Raw genomic sequence first — 14,964 nt, forward strand, 5'->3', positions numbered from 1 at the left:
TTTATTCCCCTTAGTATTGCCATATTATTATTTATTGCTTTCTGGTTTTCACCTATAAGCTTTCTGAAAAACAGAACATACATTTGGAATTTCAGAAAGAGTGAAAATCTGAATTCTGAGCTTTTAAAATTGTAGTAAGTAACATATTTCAACCCTGGAGTATTTATTTTATACTCACAAATACAGATTTTATCGAATAGATCAAAAAAAGTCTCCAGAAAATTATTCTGAATTCATCCTCCTTCTAAAATACTAAAGAATGAAAGTGAGATAAGGAAAAGATAAAATAGAAGCATAAGAGCATGATGGTTTAGTGAGCAGGCAATAGTTCACTAGTGGACAGTAGTTTATTGGTTTCTCTCAGCAGTGAAGTCTCTTCCTCTTGGGCGGTTTGCATTGAGTTTGCAGCTGCGTACCTTTGGTGGTATCAGATATGCTATTTAACAAGGCACACATCATATCTCCCTCTAAGTGGTGAGGGTTTAGTATATGAGCTGGCCTCTGAGTCTTCTTAAATTGATTCTCCAGCTCCAGAAAACCTTGATCTCCTGAGAGGATGGTGAAAGGAATCTGCTTGGGTAGCTGTTCATCTAGACGGCCAGCCTAAGTTGGAACAAATGTCATAGGTTGATAAAAATCAGCATGAGTTTCAAAACAAGTTATATCTGTTTCACAATGAACACATATAAAGGATGGTATATTAAGTTTGTTCCCTACTTCCCACCAAAGTTGATATAAAGATGTCCTTCATAAATGAAATATATCACATTTAATCAAATATAAAATGCCATCAATTATAAGATATTTTATGTGCCATTAAGGAAAAAACAAAAGCCAAAAAAGAGGTGCAATAGGAGGCCCCCACATAAAGCTGGAACACCAAAGAGCTACATGCTCAATGTAAAGGTAAATAAGAAATAAATCTGACAAAGAGAAAAGGTAAGCAAGATCATTTGCATAATTCAATCTTGGCACTGGATAGAAGGAAAAAGAAATCTCTGTGGTTTAAACCATAACCAGCAGTCAACAAGTTTGCAGAGTACATTCACATTATCAGTGTGACACATAAGCCCTCAAGCAGAGAATTTAATTTAAAGTAGGTCTCAGGTTGGTAGTTTCTCTAGGTGACTGGCAGAGGCAGAAGCAAATGCAAATTCTATCTAGGCCAACCGTGATTGTTAAAGTCTCTCAATTTCAGAGATGCTAAAATGTGAAAGTGTTTTAGCACACAAGTACAATATCATCTCTTGATCATTTATTCCATAAGTAATTGAAGGTCTACTATGTGTGGCTGAGGGTCTGCTAGGAGTTGGGAATAAAGTAGTAAATATGCTATGGGCCCCTACCCTCACAGTAGTCCTAAGTAGAACCTGATGCAGAAGATTTTATACAAAAATATAATATTGAAGAATCATCTATACACTGTCATTACAATTCAAGTAGAAAAAAAACCAAAGTGGGTCTTACATTCACATTAGCTTTGGAATGAAACAATGACTCACATGCATACATATGGCAAAATCAGCAGCATCTTTTCTTTTACTACATCGAGGATGAAGGAAGAAGCACCCAATCCTGTTCAGGTAATTATAGATCTTACAGTTCACTGGAGGCTTCCAATTGGTGTTTCCTCCTATTAATTTTAGAAAAGACATAAATGATAGTCAAACAGAAGAGGAAAAAACTGAAAACTGTATCAAGGAAAAACATATACTAGAAAAAAGTTTTTCTGGAGGGAAAATACTAGATTAGAATGTGGGAGAAGTCAAGCCTAGCACAGGGATCACCATGTGCTTTAACAACTTGGGAAAGCAGACCAACTTCCCTGAATATACCTACTCATCTGAAAACTCAAAGGGATATTAAACAGAATAAAAAGTAGTGTGTGAGAAAATTATTTGAATGGCATCATTCTGTATGAATGTAAGCATCAGTGGTTTTACACATATTTCAAGGCTGTTCATGATGGGTAATTAGCAAAACTAGGCTTACTAAAACACTGTACTAGCTAATTTATCCAAGTCAGTATGTTTATTTTTAATCCCAATCCTCCTCTTTACATGCTCTTGCCTATCAAACATGAACTACAGTAGATTGCTCACTATATTAAACCTCTGTAAACCAAAGAAGCCTCTCCCCCAGGTTTGGTCAATGGTTTGTAAAGAGATTTAGGTGAAGTTGCACGCTTACGAATAACAAGCATGAATTGAAGAAGCAGTTACAGCGTGTTAAAAATAATACCAGTCCTGTAGCTAACGACCAAAGTTCAAAAGTTAACTCTGCTATTTATTAGTTTTATAACATGGGGAGGGGGGAACACTTCTCAGCCTGCTTCCTTATATTCTAAAAGGTAGAAAACCATAATAATCAGTAGCCATGATGTTAGTATCAAGCAATAATGCCTGGCTCATTGTATGTGATGAATGAGGACTTTTTCAATGTGTATCAAAAGATTCATAAACTTTAGGCCACTAAGTACAGCTAACATTTACCAAGAGACATGTAAAGTGAAAAATATTCTAGCAGAGTAACTATAAGGCAAAGTAACAATACTCCCAATTATGTTCCTATGTTCTATTCAGGAAGGTTCAAGAGGAGCCTTTTAAAGTGAACCATATTCTAAGGAGCAAAAAAAAAAAAAAGGTTTTCGCAAATGTTTTCCTTATTCACCATACCTTGAAAGCCCCAAATAAATGTTCCTTGGTTAAGATGCCCCGGTAGATGACCAAAAAAGTTTGACCAATTATCAAAATCTACAAAGACTATATGAGTCATGGTTCGCAAGTAATCCAAATCTGGAAGCTCAACAACTTCTTCCTCTGAGAAGAGAGAAACATTAACATGAATTCTGCAAGAATCTGCTTAAAATAATCTATTTTCTCAAGTCTAAAAGATATTAGAGACATAATAGGGAAAAAAATTTATCTTGCATGTAATTAATCTCTATCTAAACCTTTTTGTGAAACCCAAATTTGTACAAGACACACTTCACACTTAGATAAAAAAAAAATACAGAATCCTGAAAATTTCATCAATTATATATCCTTTTCACAAACATCTGCCATTACAAAAGGAATTTTTTTAAAAAAATTAATGCACTGGAAGTATTGGAAGACTAAATTTTAAGGATAAATAACCAAAAACTTGTTCCATCTATCAAAATAAAATTTCATGGTTACCTGTTAAGAATGGTCTTGCCACCAGAATTTGGTTCTTTTCCTAGTCTAGACTGACTTATTAGTTGTCTTCTGGCTCTATGATTAAAAATCCTAGAGAGCAGAAATAATATAACCTACAACCATGCTGCCATAAAGTGGTGCCAGAAATAGATGCCAGTGGCACATTAGTACCTCGCACCATAAACACATCTTTCTTGATTTTCTCAGGTTCTTCTTTCATCTTCCCCCATTCTCCGACTCTCATTCTCCATCCCCTTTCCCTTGTTTCATACTTGTTCACCTTGACAAGGCCTTAAAGTTTCCATTCATAGCAATGCAAACTTTAAGATATTAAATCATTTCTAAAATGAATAGTTTCTACTCTGCCTAACAGAAGTTCCCTCAAATATACTACTGGCATCCCCTCCCACTTCCAAGCCACCTTATATCTCTTCTCCAAGTTCTCAGTAATTCTAGATTTAGATACTACAATCATCTTCTACCAAACACAGACAACCACAAATTCTCAAAAAGTAATCAGAAGAGCAAAAGAAAAGCATAAGAGAACATAAAATGGTGTGACCACTATTTGGAATAGAGTTGAATGGGTATTACATGATATAATGCTTTCTCACTGAAAACATGCCATGACTAAAGGTGATAGTGAGATCTACATATGCTATAGAACAGGTTTGTAAAAATTTAATAATTCATAAAAATATTTTGTTAGCCAAAATATTTGCATATTCTGTCTCCACATTACATTGTATAACTCACCCTGAGTTAATATTTTTGTAAAAAGATACAGACTTAAAATTATACTCGAAACAAAACAAATTATACTTCTAACCAAAATAAAAACATTACATTCTTCTAAGTTTAGTTAATCCTATCATATGGAAGAACAAAAGTCCAGATTAACTGCAAATGAGGAGATTCATACCTCAATTTTCCCCCGGTTTCTTGCTACTACTTTTAACTGTAGTCTGTGTTAAAGTTTTGCTTCCAAGTAAATCATAACAAAAATATACAAATGCTGACATGACCTTTAAGATTTCTCATACTTAAAGAATAAGGCCAAACAGAAACAAAAAGAATTCACCTGATTTATCTTTTTTTTTTCCTTTTTGTCTTTTTTACTGACCGGTAATGGGATCGCAACCCTCGGTGTAGCGCCCGTACCGGGGACTGGCAACCAGATCGCAACCCTCGGTGTCGCATCCGCACCACGCTCAGCCAGTGAGCGGAAACTGGTCTCCACATGGGATCCGAACCCTTGGCGGGAGCGCCGCCACACTCCCAAGCGGCGCCGGATCGCAACCCTCGGTGTCGCATCCACACCACGCTCAGCCAGTGAGCGGGAACTGGTCTCCACATGGGATCCGAACCCTTGGCGGGAGCGCCGCCACACTCCCAAGCGGCGCACTCTCCAGTGCGCCACTGGGCTGGCCCCCTGATTTATCTTTTTAATGAACTTAAATATTATACCAAAAGTCTAAATGATAATAATGTCCAGGATAACTTTAAAATCCAACTTTCAGAAAAATTAGCAACTTTCTTCATCTCTCAAAATCCCCATACCTTTTGTAAAAGAAAAGAAAATGGTATCTAAAATACATAATATTTAAAGCTAACATATACTCTTTGTCCCCTTAAGTTGAGAAAGTGGATGAAGTAGTAGGAATACAAATCCCTTTAAGTATATGCTGCAGTAATTAGCTTAATGTATCATTCTATCATGTTTCATGTTTCTTGCTTCAAAACTGAATCACTATTAGCTTCTATAAAATGGTGGACACATTGTATGTAAGTTTCTATATTAGCATGTGAAAAATCTGCAGAGTTGTAAAGCCATACCTATATTCTGACAGCTTAGGTCATTCTCGGCTCCTTTCTCCATCTCTGAATTTTTTGGATAACTTACTGCCTGTTTCAGTTTTCTCTCTGTGCGTGAGACACTGGCAGTAAACTTGTACAGACATGCTTTTTCAGATCCAAAATGAGCCACACTGGGTTTCTGTAAGAAGCAATGTTTTCTATGGAAGTGCTGCTGAGCACTCTCAGGATCATGAAATGTTTTGGTGCAGGTGCCACATTTGATTACATGCTGCTGCTGCTCACTCTTTTCTTCTCTGTGCACTTGATGGATATGAGTGTTCATGTCAGCTAAATTCTGTGCTGTTGCTGAACACAAACTGCAGCGGAACCACAGTTTACCTTTATCCAGCATGGTTTGGAGACATCTACTATAATCTTCCTTTCTGTTGACTTTACAGATGTAACTCTCACGGCAACCACACGTTAACAGGTTACTGGTCTCTATTACTGGAAAATCATCCTCAGTTTTAATTGAACTTTCAATTTTTTCCGACACAAACACATAATCAATGCTGTGGTGCTCCTCATAATGACTCAAAAATGCTTCTTCCACATTAAAGATCAGAACACAAAGCCCACAAAAGTATTTAATCTTTATATCATTGTCATGCTCATCTTGACAATGTCGGTATAATGTTTCTATTTTATGAAAAGTCTTTCTGCAATGGGCACAGCTATATCTATGAAACTTGTGACTTGCCAAGGACATGCAGTGCTGTTTTACACATTCCTGGGAATCAAACATATCTTCACAAATTCGGCACTGCCATTTGCCCCTTAGAGGACTGTTTGCTGGGGAATGATCGATAATAGTAATAGTCGAGGAAGGTTCGTTAGCAGTCAAATTATTTACCACTGCCGTAGAAGATGATGGTAAAGTTTCACTTTCTACCTCATCCACCTCATAAAAATATCTATGTCCATTATGAAATTCAGTCACATGTGCCATGATAGTATCTTTCCTTGTTAACTCCTTTTTGCATGTCCGACACCAGAAAAGAAAGTTATTTAAATGTGCCCCTCCATGAATCCGGCTCATATGTAAACGGATAACTCCTGAATCTTCACACACCTTTCCACAGACCACACACTTATAACACATTGTGTTTGCTGAGAAAACATGCTTTTCTACTGCATCTTCACTTGGGAATCGTTGATTGCATTCACAAAACCAGGTTTTAACTACTGACTTTTCTTTCTGGATGCAAACCACACCTTCATGGCTTTTGTCTTGTAAATTCTTCTTCTTTTTTGGAACGATGCTGTAATCCTGTGAGCTAGATTCTTTAATAGACATAGTTCTTTTAAGAGATGAAAATTTTGATTGATCCAACAATAAATGCAAGTCAGAAGGAGGTCTGTTCCCTTCATTGCCGTGGCAATAAAGTAAGACTGATTCTTCCATTGAGTTAATGACTCGGATTTTGTGTCCTGAATTCTGCTTGTGATTTTGGGCACTGGTTTCATCCACAAAGACTTGGTTGCAATTTGGACAATAACCTCTTAACATGAACTTCTCTGCAACCTGGGTGATGCTCTTCTCAGCTACAGCTACAGGACCAGCATTTCGACAACGAACTCTAAATTGGATAAAAAATAAATAAACTCTCTCATAAGAACCTTCTAAATATACCATATCTCTGCTTTTATTTCAGGAATTATGAAATAATCAATGTATAAATAAACACTAAAAGATACTTTTTAATAAATATGCAGATAACATAATATTCTATCATCTCAAAACACTTGAGTATTACCTACATTTTGTCTATTTCTAACCCATATACAAAAGGATAAAACTAGAATCAAAATATTTTTTAAACTTCAGGCAAACTTTGGAAAGCTAAAATCAGTATGAAATGCACTGATAGAGAACCTTATCAGACAAGCAAATTGTTACTCTCTATGGTAATCAAACTCTATGGAGAAACACCATGGTAAGATTCTAGACAGCATAGTACCTGTTCTTTAAGAACTGATTGATTTTATGTCAAAAATATGCCATGCCCATAGATTCTTTTGCACTCAAGAACTAGGCTCAATAAGAATACACACTATTCCAAAAATTAACTCAAAATAAATCAACTTCTCTAGGGAAATGAAAAATGGAACAATTATGCTTCAACTATCTTCCCTTCACTACTAAACTCCAAAGAGAACAGACCTGTTGCCATTCTATATATTTAAAATATATATATATATATATATATATTTTTTTTTTTTTAAAAGATGACCGGTAAGGGGATCTTAACCCTTGACTTGGTGTTGTCAGCACCACGCTCAGCCAGTGAGTGAACCGGCCATCCCTATATGGGATCTGAACCTGGGGCCTTGGTGTTATCAGTACCACACTCTCCCGAGTGAGCCACCAGCCGGCCCAATATATTTAATATATTTTAAAAGAGAAAAATTATACAAAATTACCACACTCTCCCAAGTGAGCCACCAGCCGGCCCAATATATTTAATATATTTTAAAAGAGAAAAATTATACAAAATATGGTCTCTAATTATACTAGAATTGAAAAGGAGAACTAATATTAAAAATCCCTAAATGTTTAGAATTAAATCCCTAAATGTAAAATCCTTAAAAGTAAAACAACATATTTCTAATTAACCTAGAGGTCAAGAAAGAAATCAAGAGAAAAGATAAAATTTTTTTTAAACATTTTTAAACAGCTTTATTGACATATTCACATACCATATGTCACCCATTTAGAATGTATAATTGCAATCATTTTTCATATACTCACAGATATGTGCAACCATCACTACAGTCAACTTTAGAACACTGCATTATGTCAAAAAGAAATCCTATACCCTTTAGCTATCACTTCCTTTTCTCCCCATGCTCCCCAACCCCAAGCGACCACTGAGCCCTAAGCAACTACTTTCTGTCTCTATAGATTTTGCTGTTCTAGAATTTCATATGAATGGAATTATATAAGTGGACTTCTGTGACTGTCTTATTTCACTTAGAATGTTTTCAAAGTTCACCAGGGTTACAGCCTGTATCAGTATTTCATTCCTTTTTATAATATTCTATTGTATGGAGATACCACATTTTGTATATCCATTTAACAGTTCATAGACATTTAGGTTTTTCCTACTTTTAGGCTATTATATATAATGGTGCTATAAACAAACATCCAAATCTTTGTGTAGACATATGTTCTCATTTTTCTTGGCTATATACCTAGAAGTCGAAATTGTTGGGTCAATATGGTAACTCCATGTTTAACCACTAGAGGAAGAAAAAGATAAAATATTTTTAAATGAATGTAAAATGAAAACACACCTTATCAAAATCTGTGGATGCAGGTAAAATAGAGCTTAGAGGGAAAACAAATCTTTTGCCAGATTCGTATTTAGAATATATAAAGCAACCCAACTCACTATTAAAAAGGCAAACAATCAAATTTTTAAAATAGGCAAAAGCCTTGAACAGACATTTCACAAAGATAAACAGATGGCCCATAAGGACATGAAAAAGTGCCCAACATCATACATAGTTCATCAAGAAAATGCATATTAAAACCACAATGAGACACTCACAAGAATAGCTAAAATGAAAATGACTGGCAGTATCAAGTGTTGGCAAGGATGACGACTAATTAAGAACTCATAACTTGCTGGTAGAAATGTAAACTGGTACAACCACTTTGGAAAGACGTTTAATAATTCTTATAAAGTTAAAGATACACCTACTTATGACTCAGCAATTCCACACCTAGATGTTCATCCAAGAGAAATGAAACATGTCTACAAAAAGACTTATACAAAATGTTCATAAGTTTTATTCACAATAGCTATAAATCATAAACAACCTAAATGTGTCCATCAACATGAGGACGAACAAATTGTGCTGTATTCATAAAATAGAATACTACTTACCAATAAAAAAAGAACAACATACTAAACAATATGGATAAATCTCAACAGATATTAAAACAAAGACAAAAGAATACATATTACATGATTCCATTTACATGAAGTTCTAGAGGAGATAAAACTAATGTAAGGTGTAAAATATACCAGAATAGAGATTGCCTGTAGGTGAGGGGGTGGGAAATGACTGGGATGGTACACAATGGAGCAATACATATTAGGATAAGAGTGTGATTTAAATAGCTGTATCTATTTGTCCAAATTGTAAAAGTTAAGATTCATATACTTAATGAACTTGAAATTTTATTACATACATTTTTTTTTAAAGTAGAGTCCTTATTTATAGATACATACTAAAGTATTTACAGATAAAATGATATACTGACTAGGATTTGCTCCAAAATGATAACTTGTAGATGGTAGATGTATAAATGAAACATGTCTGTCATATGTTGATAACTACTGAAGCTGGGTGAAAAGTACCCTGGGATTCATTCTACTAGTTTCCCTACTTTCATATATTACTTAAAATTTTCTACTGTAAAGACAAAGAAAAATATCATACTGGAATCCTTCTTTATTGCTTGATATATATGGCCCATCAATGAGATTTAATCTCTCACATGTATATGATATTTTCCATTCTTGTTGACTTAAAGCCAAGGTTCTATTTTAATTCTTTCTTCCTCTACTCATACTCAGAACATACACAAAAAACCAAAGACAGAACTTAGAACTGTTAGCTTGTTTTACATTCATAGCAATATCAATATATTCCCTTTTTCCATACCTCTATTTTCTCTCACTGTGCTAAATTTGGTAAATTTCCAGGCAAATGTATATTTTTATTTTAAAAGGAGAGAAACATGATACAGAAAAGTATTTGTTGAATCTTCCCACTGATGAAAAGGTCATCAGGATTTCCTTCCAAGAGTAGACCTGTACAAACCTGAAATGGGCAGTGAGCTCCATGTGGGAACGCAGTGTCTGGTGGCAGGCCACACACTTAACTTGAAACGGAACATCTCTGCAGAGAGAGATCAAAAGTTTCTTTGCAAAAGATGGAAATGATATTGGATGCGCTTTTCCCTTGTCATCTGAAAGGCAAAATAAACTATAATTTGCAAAGTCATTTGAGGATATAGTGACCCAACCTTCTTTCCCTTTGACTTTCTCAACATCAGTTGAAGTAAAAGAACATAGTTATTTATGTGATAAAAATCTAAGGGAAGCCATTTTCTAGCCTTAAATATAAAGGACGCTTTACACTCTCATTAAATGGGTATTAAATGCAGAGGAATCCCCAGTCTGAATAAATGTTTTCTTCCCAAGTTTCTCTTCACTCCTCAAAGTAAGTAAACCTTACTCATAGGTACAAGTAAATATTGACAATCTTTTTTAAAAAATAAGAATTGAGATTAAAAAAATCTTTCATTTTCATGGTTCTAAAGCTAACATGAGGATAAGTAGCCTCAAGAACCTGAGAAGTATAGTAAATCAGCAAAGATTAAAATTGTTCAATAATTTTCAACATAAAAGAGTATTAACATACCACCCAGTTTAAAATTCTGATGGAAATGATTCTTTCCAGACATATGCTTCACACACTCATCCTCGCTGCTAAAAAGAAGAAAGCAATTTGGACATGCAAAACACTGAATAATCTGAGGAAGAAGGTTGTTGCTATGTCCATCATCTGCAGCTTCCTAAAATATAAGGCAAAGCCATATTATAAACAACTAAAACCAATACTTAATTTCTTAAAATCAACTTTCAAAATTTGTTATTTACTTGGAATATTACATACCAATTTTTAACGTGAAAATTTTTCTTCTCTGAGTGTGAATTATGGAACTTTTATCATAAATGAGGTCACATGTGAAATTTTATTTTATTTTTCTTCAAAAACAAATCATGGCCATTTTTTTGTGATAATATATAAATATATTTCCTTTCTATATATTTTTCATTTTTACATACATTCATATATACTATATAAATGCATAAATATGAGAAATATATAAATATATTTGCTTTCTATATATTTTTCATTTTTACATACATTCATATATACTATATAAATGCATAAATATGATCACATCACATACACTTTTTATAATGTTTTGCTTTGTGTACTCTACCCTGCAATATAACCAATGTTTACAAATATGTATTCTTCCATACATTTCTCCACACTGAATCCTTTACAAAATATATAGAAATAAATATACAAAGGGGAATATCACTGTTTTATCAAATACTGTTATCTAACAGACTCTTCTATTAGTTTTCTCATTCCATAATACCTAATGAAAATCCCTAAAAATCAACTGGTATAGCTCTAATTCATGCTTCATAATTGTTGCAATCAACTCCATTGTGTGGATCTATTATGATTTAGTCAACCATTCATTTCTAGCTGTTTTTGTGGTTTTGGTTTTTTTCTCCTCACTATCAACAGTGATGTACACTTCTTTGAATATATACCCCGAATTACAGCTGCTTTTTTTCTCTTTATCAGGAGTGGCTTTATAGGGTTAAAGGGTATACTTGGATAATAAGATACTATATGACCACTTTTCAAAAAGGCTCTACCAATTCACATACCTCCTGGCACTGAATGAACTTGGCAGCAATAGATATTATGGATCTTTTTCATTTCTGCCAGTCTGACATATGTGATATTCATTGTTACTTTAATGTGTATCTTCTGTCTATAAGTGAGTTTGAGCATTTATTCATACATTTATATGGCTATCTGGATGTGTTCTTCTAGAAAATTATAAATCATAAGGGCAATGAAGACATTTACTAACCACCAATTTATATAAGTTTCTCCTACTTGAAGAACTCTAAGTAAATAAAATCATTTTTAGTTTAATTGTGAGTTAAAATTGGATTCAATATAAAGCTTGTTCAAGTGATTTATTCAATAAAACCCAAATGTGATTCTATACAAAAATTTATTGGAATATACATTATTATAAAAGCATGGCATATTTGCAAATATGTTTTCAAATTAGGGGAAGGGATGGGAAATAGGATATCTGGTAAATTAAAGTACTCATTTCCTTTTTAACATATTTCTGGTTACATTAAAATAAAATATACCATACAAATTTGTATATCAAAAAAAAAGTAGAGAGCTGGCTGGTTAACTCAGTCAGAGCTTGGTGTTGATAACACCAAGGTCAATGGTTTGGATCCCCATACAGGCCAATCATCATAAAAAAAAAAAAGTAGAGCCACAGTAAGATACCACTTCATATCCACTAGGATGGTTATATTCAAAAAGGCAGATAATAATAAGTGTCAGCAAGGATGTAGAGAAATTGAAACCCACATACACTGCTGGTGGTAAAGTAAAAATGGTGCAGTGTATTAGACGACAATTTTGCAGTTCTTCAAAAAATTAAAGGGTTACCACATGACCTAGCAATTTAACTCATTAAAACATGTCCACACAAAGACTTATTCACAAATACACATAGCAGCCCTGTTTATAATAGCTAAAAAGTAGAAATACCCAAATGTCCATCAATTGATGAACTGGTAAATAAAATGTGACATATATCCATAAATGAAATATTATTTGGCAATAATAAGGAGTGAAGTATTGATACATGCTACAACATGAATAAGCCAGTCATAAAGGCTGCATATTACTTGAATCCATTTATATGAAATGTCCAGAATGGACAAATCCACTGAGATAGGAATAAGTTTAGTGGTTGTGTAGGACTGGGAAGATGAGATAGCAAAGGAGAAACATTACCTTATTTGATACAACAGCCCTAGAAACAGAATAAAGAGTGCTTGCGCCTATTGACCCACAAATGACACAAGCTTACAGTATATGTACCACCAGCATAACAAAAAAGGGAGAAAAAGCAGGAAGCTATCTGGTGATAGATATAATACCCATTGGATAGCTTTAATGTCAAAACTCACTAGACACTGGTTCATTTAAGAAAGGCAATTACAGCCTAATGCATACTAGCTTGTTTTTAGAATTCAAGTGATAGACATGCCAAAGAATAAACAATTAGGAGCATTTACTGAGGGTTACAGGTCAGCCCCAAAGCACTTTATAGAGTATTACAGTTTCTCTTAATCTTATATGTAAGTATAACAATAAAAGTGATTGTAGAACCCAGGTCTGATACAAAGCCTTTGCTCTTTTGGTTTTAACATTCTGCTTCTCAGATAGCTGAATGTCAAAAATCTACTTCCTAGAGAGAAGGCAAAAGGCAGGGCAAAACAGCACGGAATGTATGATTCCCAGAAAAAAAGAAAATGAACAAATTAATGAAATTTGGGAAAATAAAAATGAAAAGTATTAGTTAATTTGAAGGTTAAACGACCTACTCAAATTTATTAAAGAAAAAAAAGATAAACATGTCATTACAATAGAGAAAACACTTAGAGCACAGAATAGGGAAACATGTCCTGTAAGAAAAGGTAGAATATTAGTGGCCTATTTATTGCAAAGGCTAAAAATATTATGGAATGCAGTTTTCTTACACCCTTTCCCCAGACCTTCAATATATCATGACAATAGATAGCCCTATCATTTCTTTCTTCAATATGTCTTTTGGCTTCATTTTAAGGTCTTCCCTTTAAACGCCATTACCGAAGTCAAACCCTTCTCATCTCAAAGCTGAATTACTGAAAAAGTCACCAAAACTGGTATCCATGTCCACGTCTTTAAATACACTCTGAACATTACTGCCATTGTAACACCAATCCGTCTCTTTGGTGTCCATAAAAAAGGGGAAGGAATTTGGTTCTGGAATAAAAAGTCCTTCTAGCTCTAAAGGTAGGAAACATGCAAATATCAAATTTAAAATCCTGTGCTTTACAATTGGGTTACCATCTGTGTTGGGAGTCCCCAAGACTAGCCTCAGGTTCAGTGATTTGCTAGGAAGACTCACAAGACAGAGCACACAATCATATTCATAACTATAACTTATTACAGTGAAAGAATATAAAGCAAAATCAGCAGAGGGAAAAAAGCACATGGGGCAAAGTCCAGAGGAAACCAGGTCTAAGATTCCAAGAGGTCATTCCAATGGAGTCACACAGGACACATGTAATTCCTCCAGCAACAAGCTGTGAACATGTGAATTGTTATCTACTAGGGAAGCTTATTAGAAACTCAGCATCCAAGGTCTTTATTGGCAGATGGTCATATCGGCAGCCTCTGACTAGCATGCACAAAATTCCAGACCCCCAAAGGGAAAGTAGGTGTTCAGCATAAACTATATTGTTTGCACAGTTTGGGCACAGTGAGCCACTCACATCAAAAGAACGGTGGGAACACTCCCCAAATCCAAGTTCCCAGACACTAGCCAAAGGCCAACACTTCAAGCAAGCTTTTCTAAGGATAATAGTCTCAGGCCACATTAATTTTTTTCTGCACACTACCTACAGTCCCACAGTCACTGTACCGTTTACGCTCTTCAACCTTACCCAGAATTCCATCACTTTTCTTTCCATCTATCCAAATCCAATCCTTCAAGACCTCTTCTCTCCCATAATGCTTTGCCAAATTCTCCAACACATAATTCTCTCCCCTTTCTCTGAACTACTATTTCACCTTATTTTGTACCATTAAGGAATTGTTCATTCTAAAGCACAAGTTCCCTGTGTGTGAGAAATACAGTTAAGTTCTCTTACATTATAGTGCCTAATCATTGTTAAACAAGATACAGTCTCTCAAAAACTAATGACTGAATATATAACAAAATCTGCTTCAACTGATATGAGAATGTTCCCTAGTGCCAGGGCAGGGGTTGGTGGACTGCAGAATCCAATCAGATATACTTGAGAGTGCAAGCTTTAATTCTCTGCTGTGAACCTACATAGAGTCCAAGCTATTCTCTACATTACTCTTCAGGTGTAGTTCTAGATGTAGGCAAATACTGAAAGCATAATGTTTTTTAAAAACTCCACTGATCTCGGGCCGGCCCGGTGGCGCACTGGATAGTGCACCGCTTGGGAAGCGCGGCGGCGCTCCCGCCCGAGGGTTCGGATCCCAC

The 14,964-nt window shown here is 34.8% G+C and overlaps 1 protein-coding gene across 1 annotated transcript in view; it reads right to left on the bottom strand.

Moving 5' to 3' along the window:
- ZNF451 (zinc finger protein 451) overlaps positions 1 to 14,964 on the bottom strand; it is a 102,479-nt gene that overhangs the window by 5,958 nt on the left and 81,557 nt on the right. The window contains exons 10-15 of the mRNA XM_008572188.1: positions 10,476 to 10,629; positions 9,873 to 10,020; positions 5,016 to 6,616; positions 2,676 to 2,819; positions 1,503 to 1,633; positions 417 to 603 (exon numbers count right to left, since the gene is read on the bottom strand). Coding sequence (XP_008570410.1) covers positions 417 to 603; positions 1,503 to 1,633; positions 2,676 to 2,819; positions 5,016 to 6,616; positions 9,873 to 10,020; positions 10,476 to 10,629 — 2,365 coding nt within the window. The remainder of the gene's footprint in view (positions 1 to 416; positions 604 to 1,502; positions 1,634 to 2,675; positions 2,820 to 5,015; positions 6,617 to 9,872; positions 10,021 to 10,475; positions 10,630 to 14,964) is intronic.

Source organism: Galeopterus variegatus, unplaced genomic scaffold (assembly GCF_000696425.1).
Source record: "Galeopterus variegatus unplaced genomic scaffold, G_variegatus-3.0.2 Scaffold763, whole genome shotgun sequence".
NCBI classification, from domain to species: domain Eukaryota; kingdom Metazoa; phylum Chordata; class Mammalia; order Dermoptera; family Cynocephalidae; genus Galeopterus; species Galeopterus variegatus.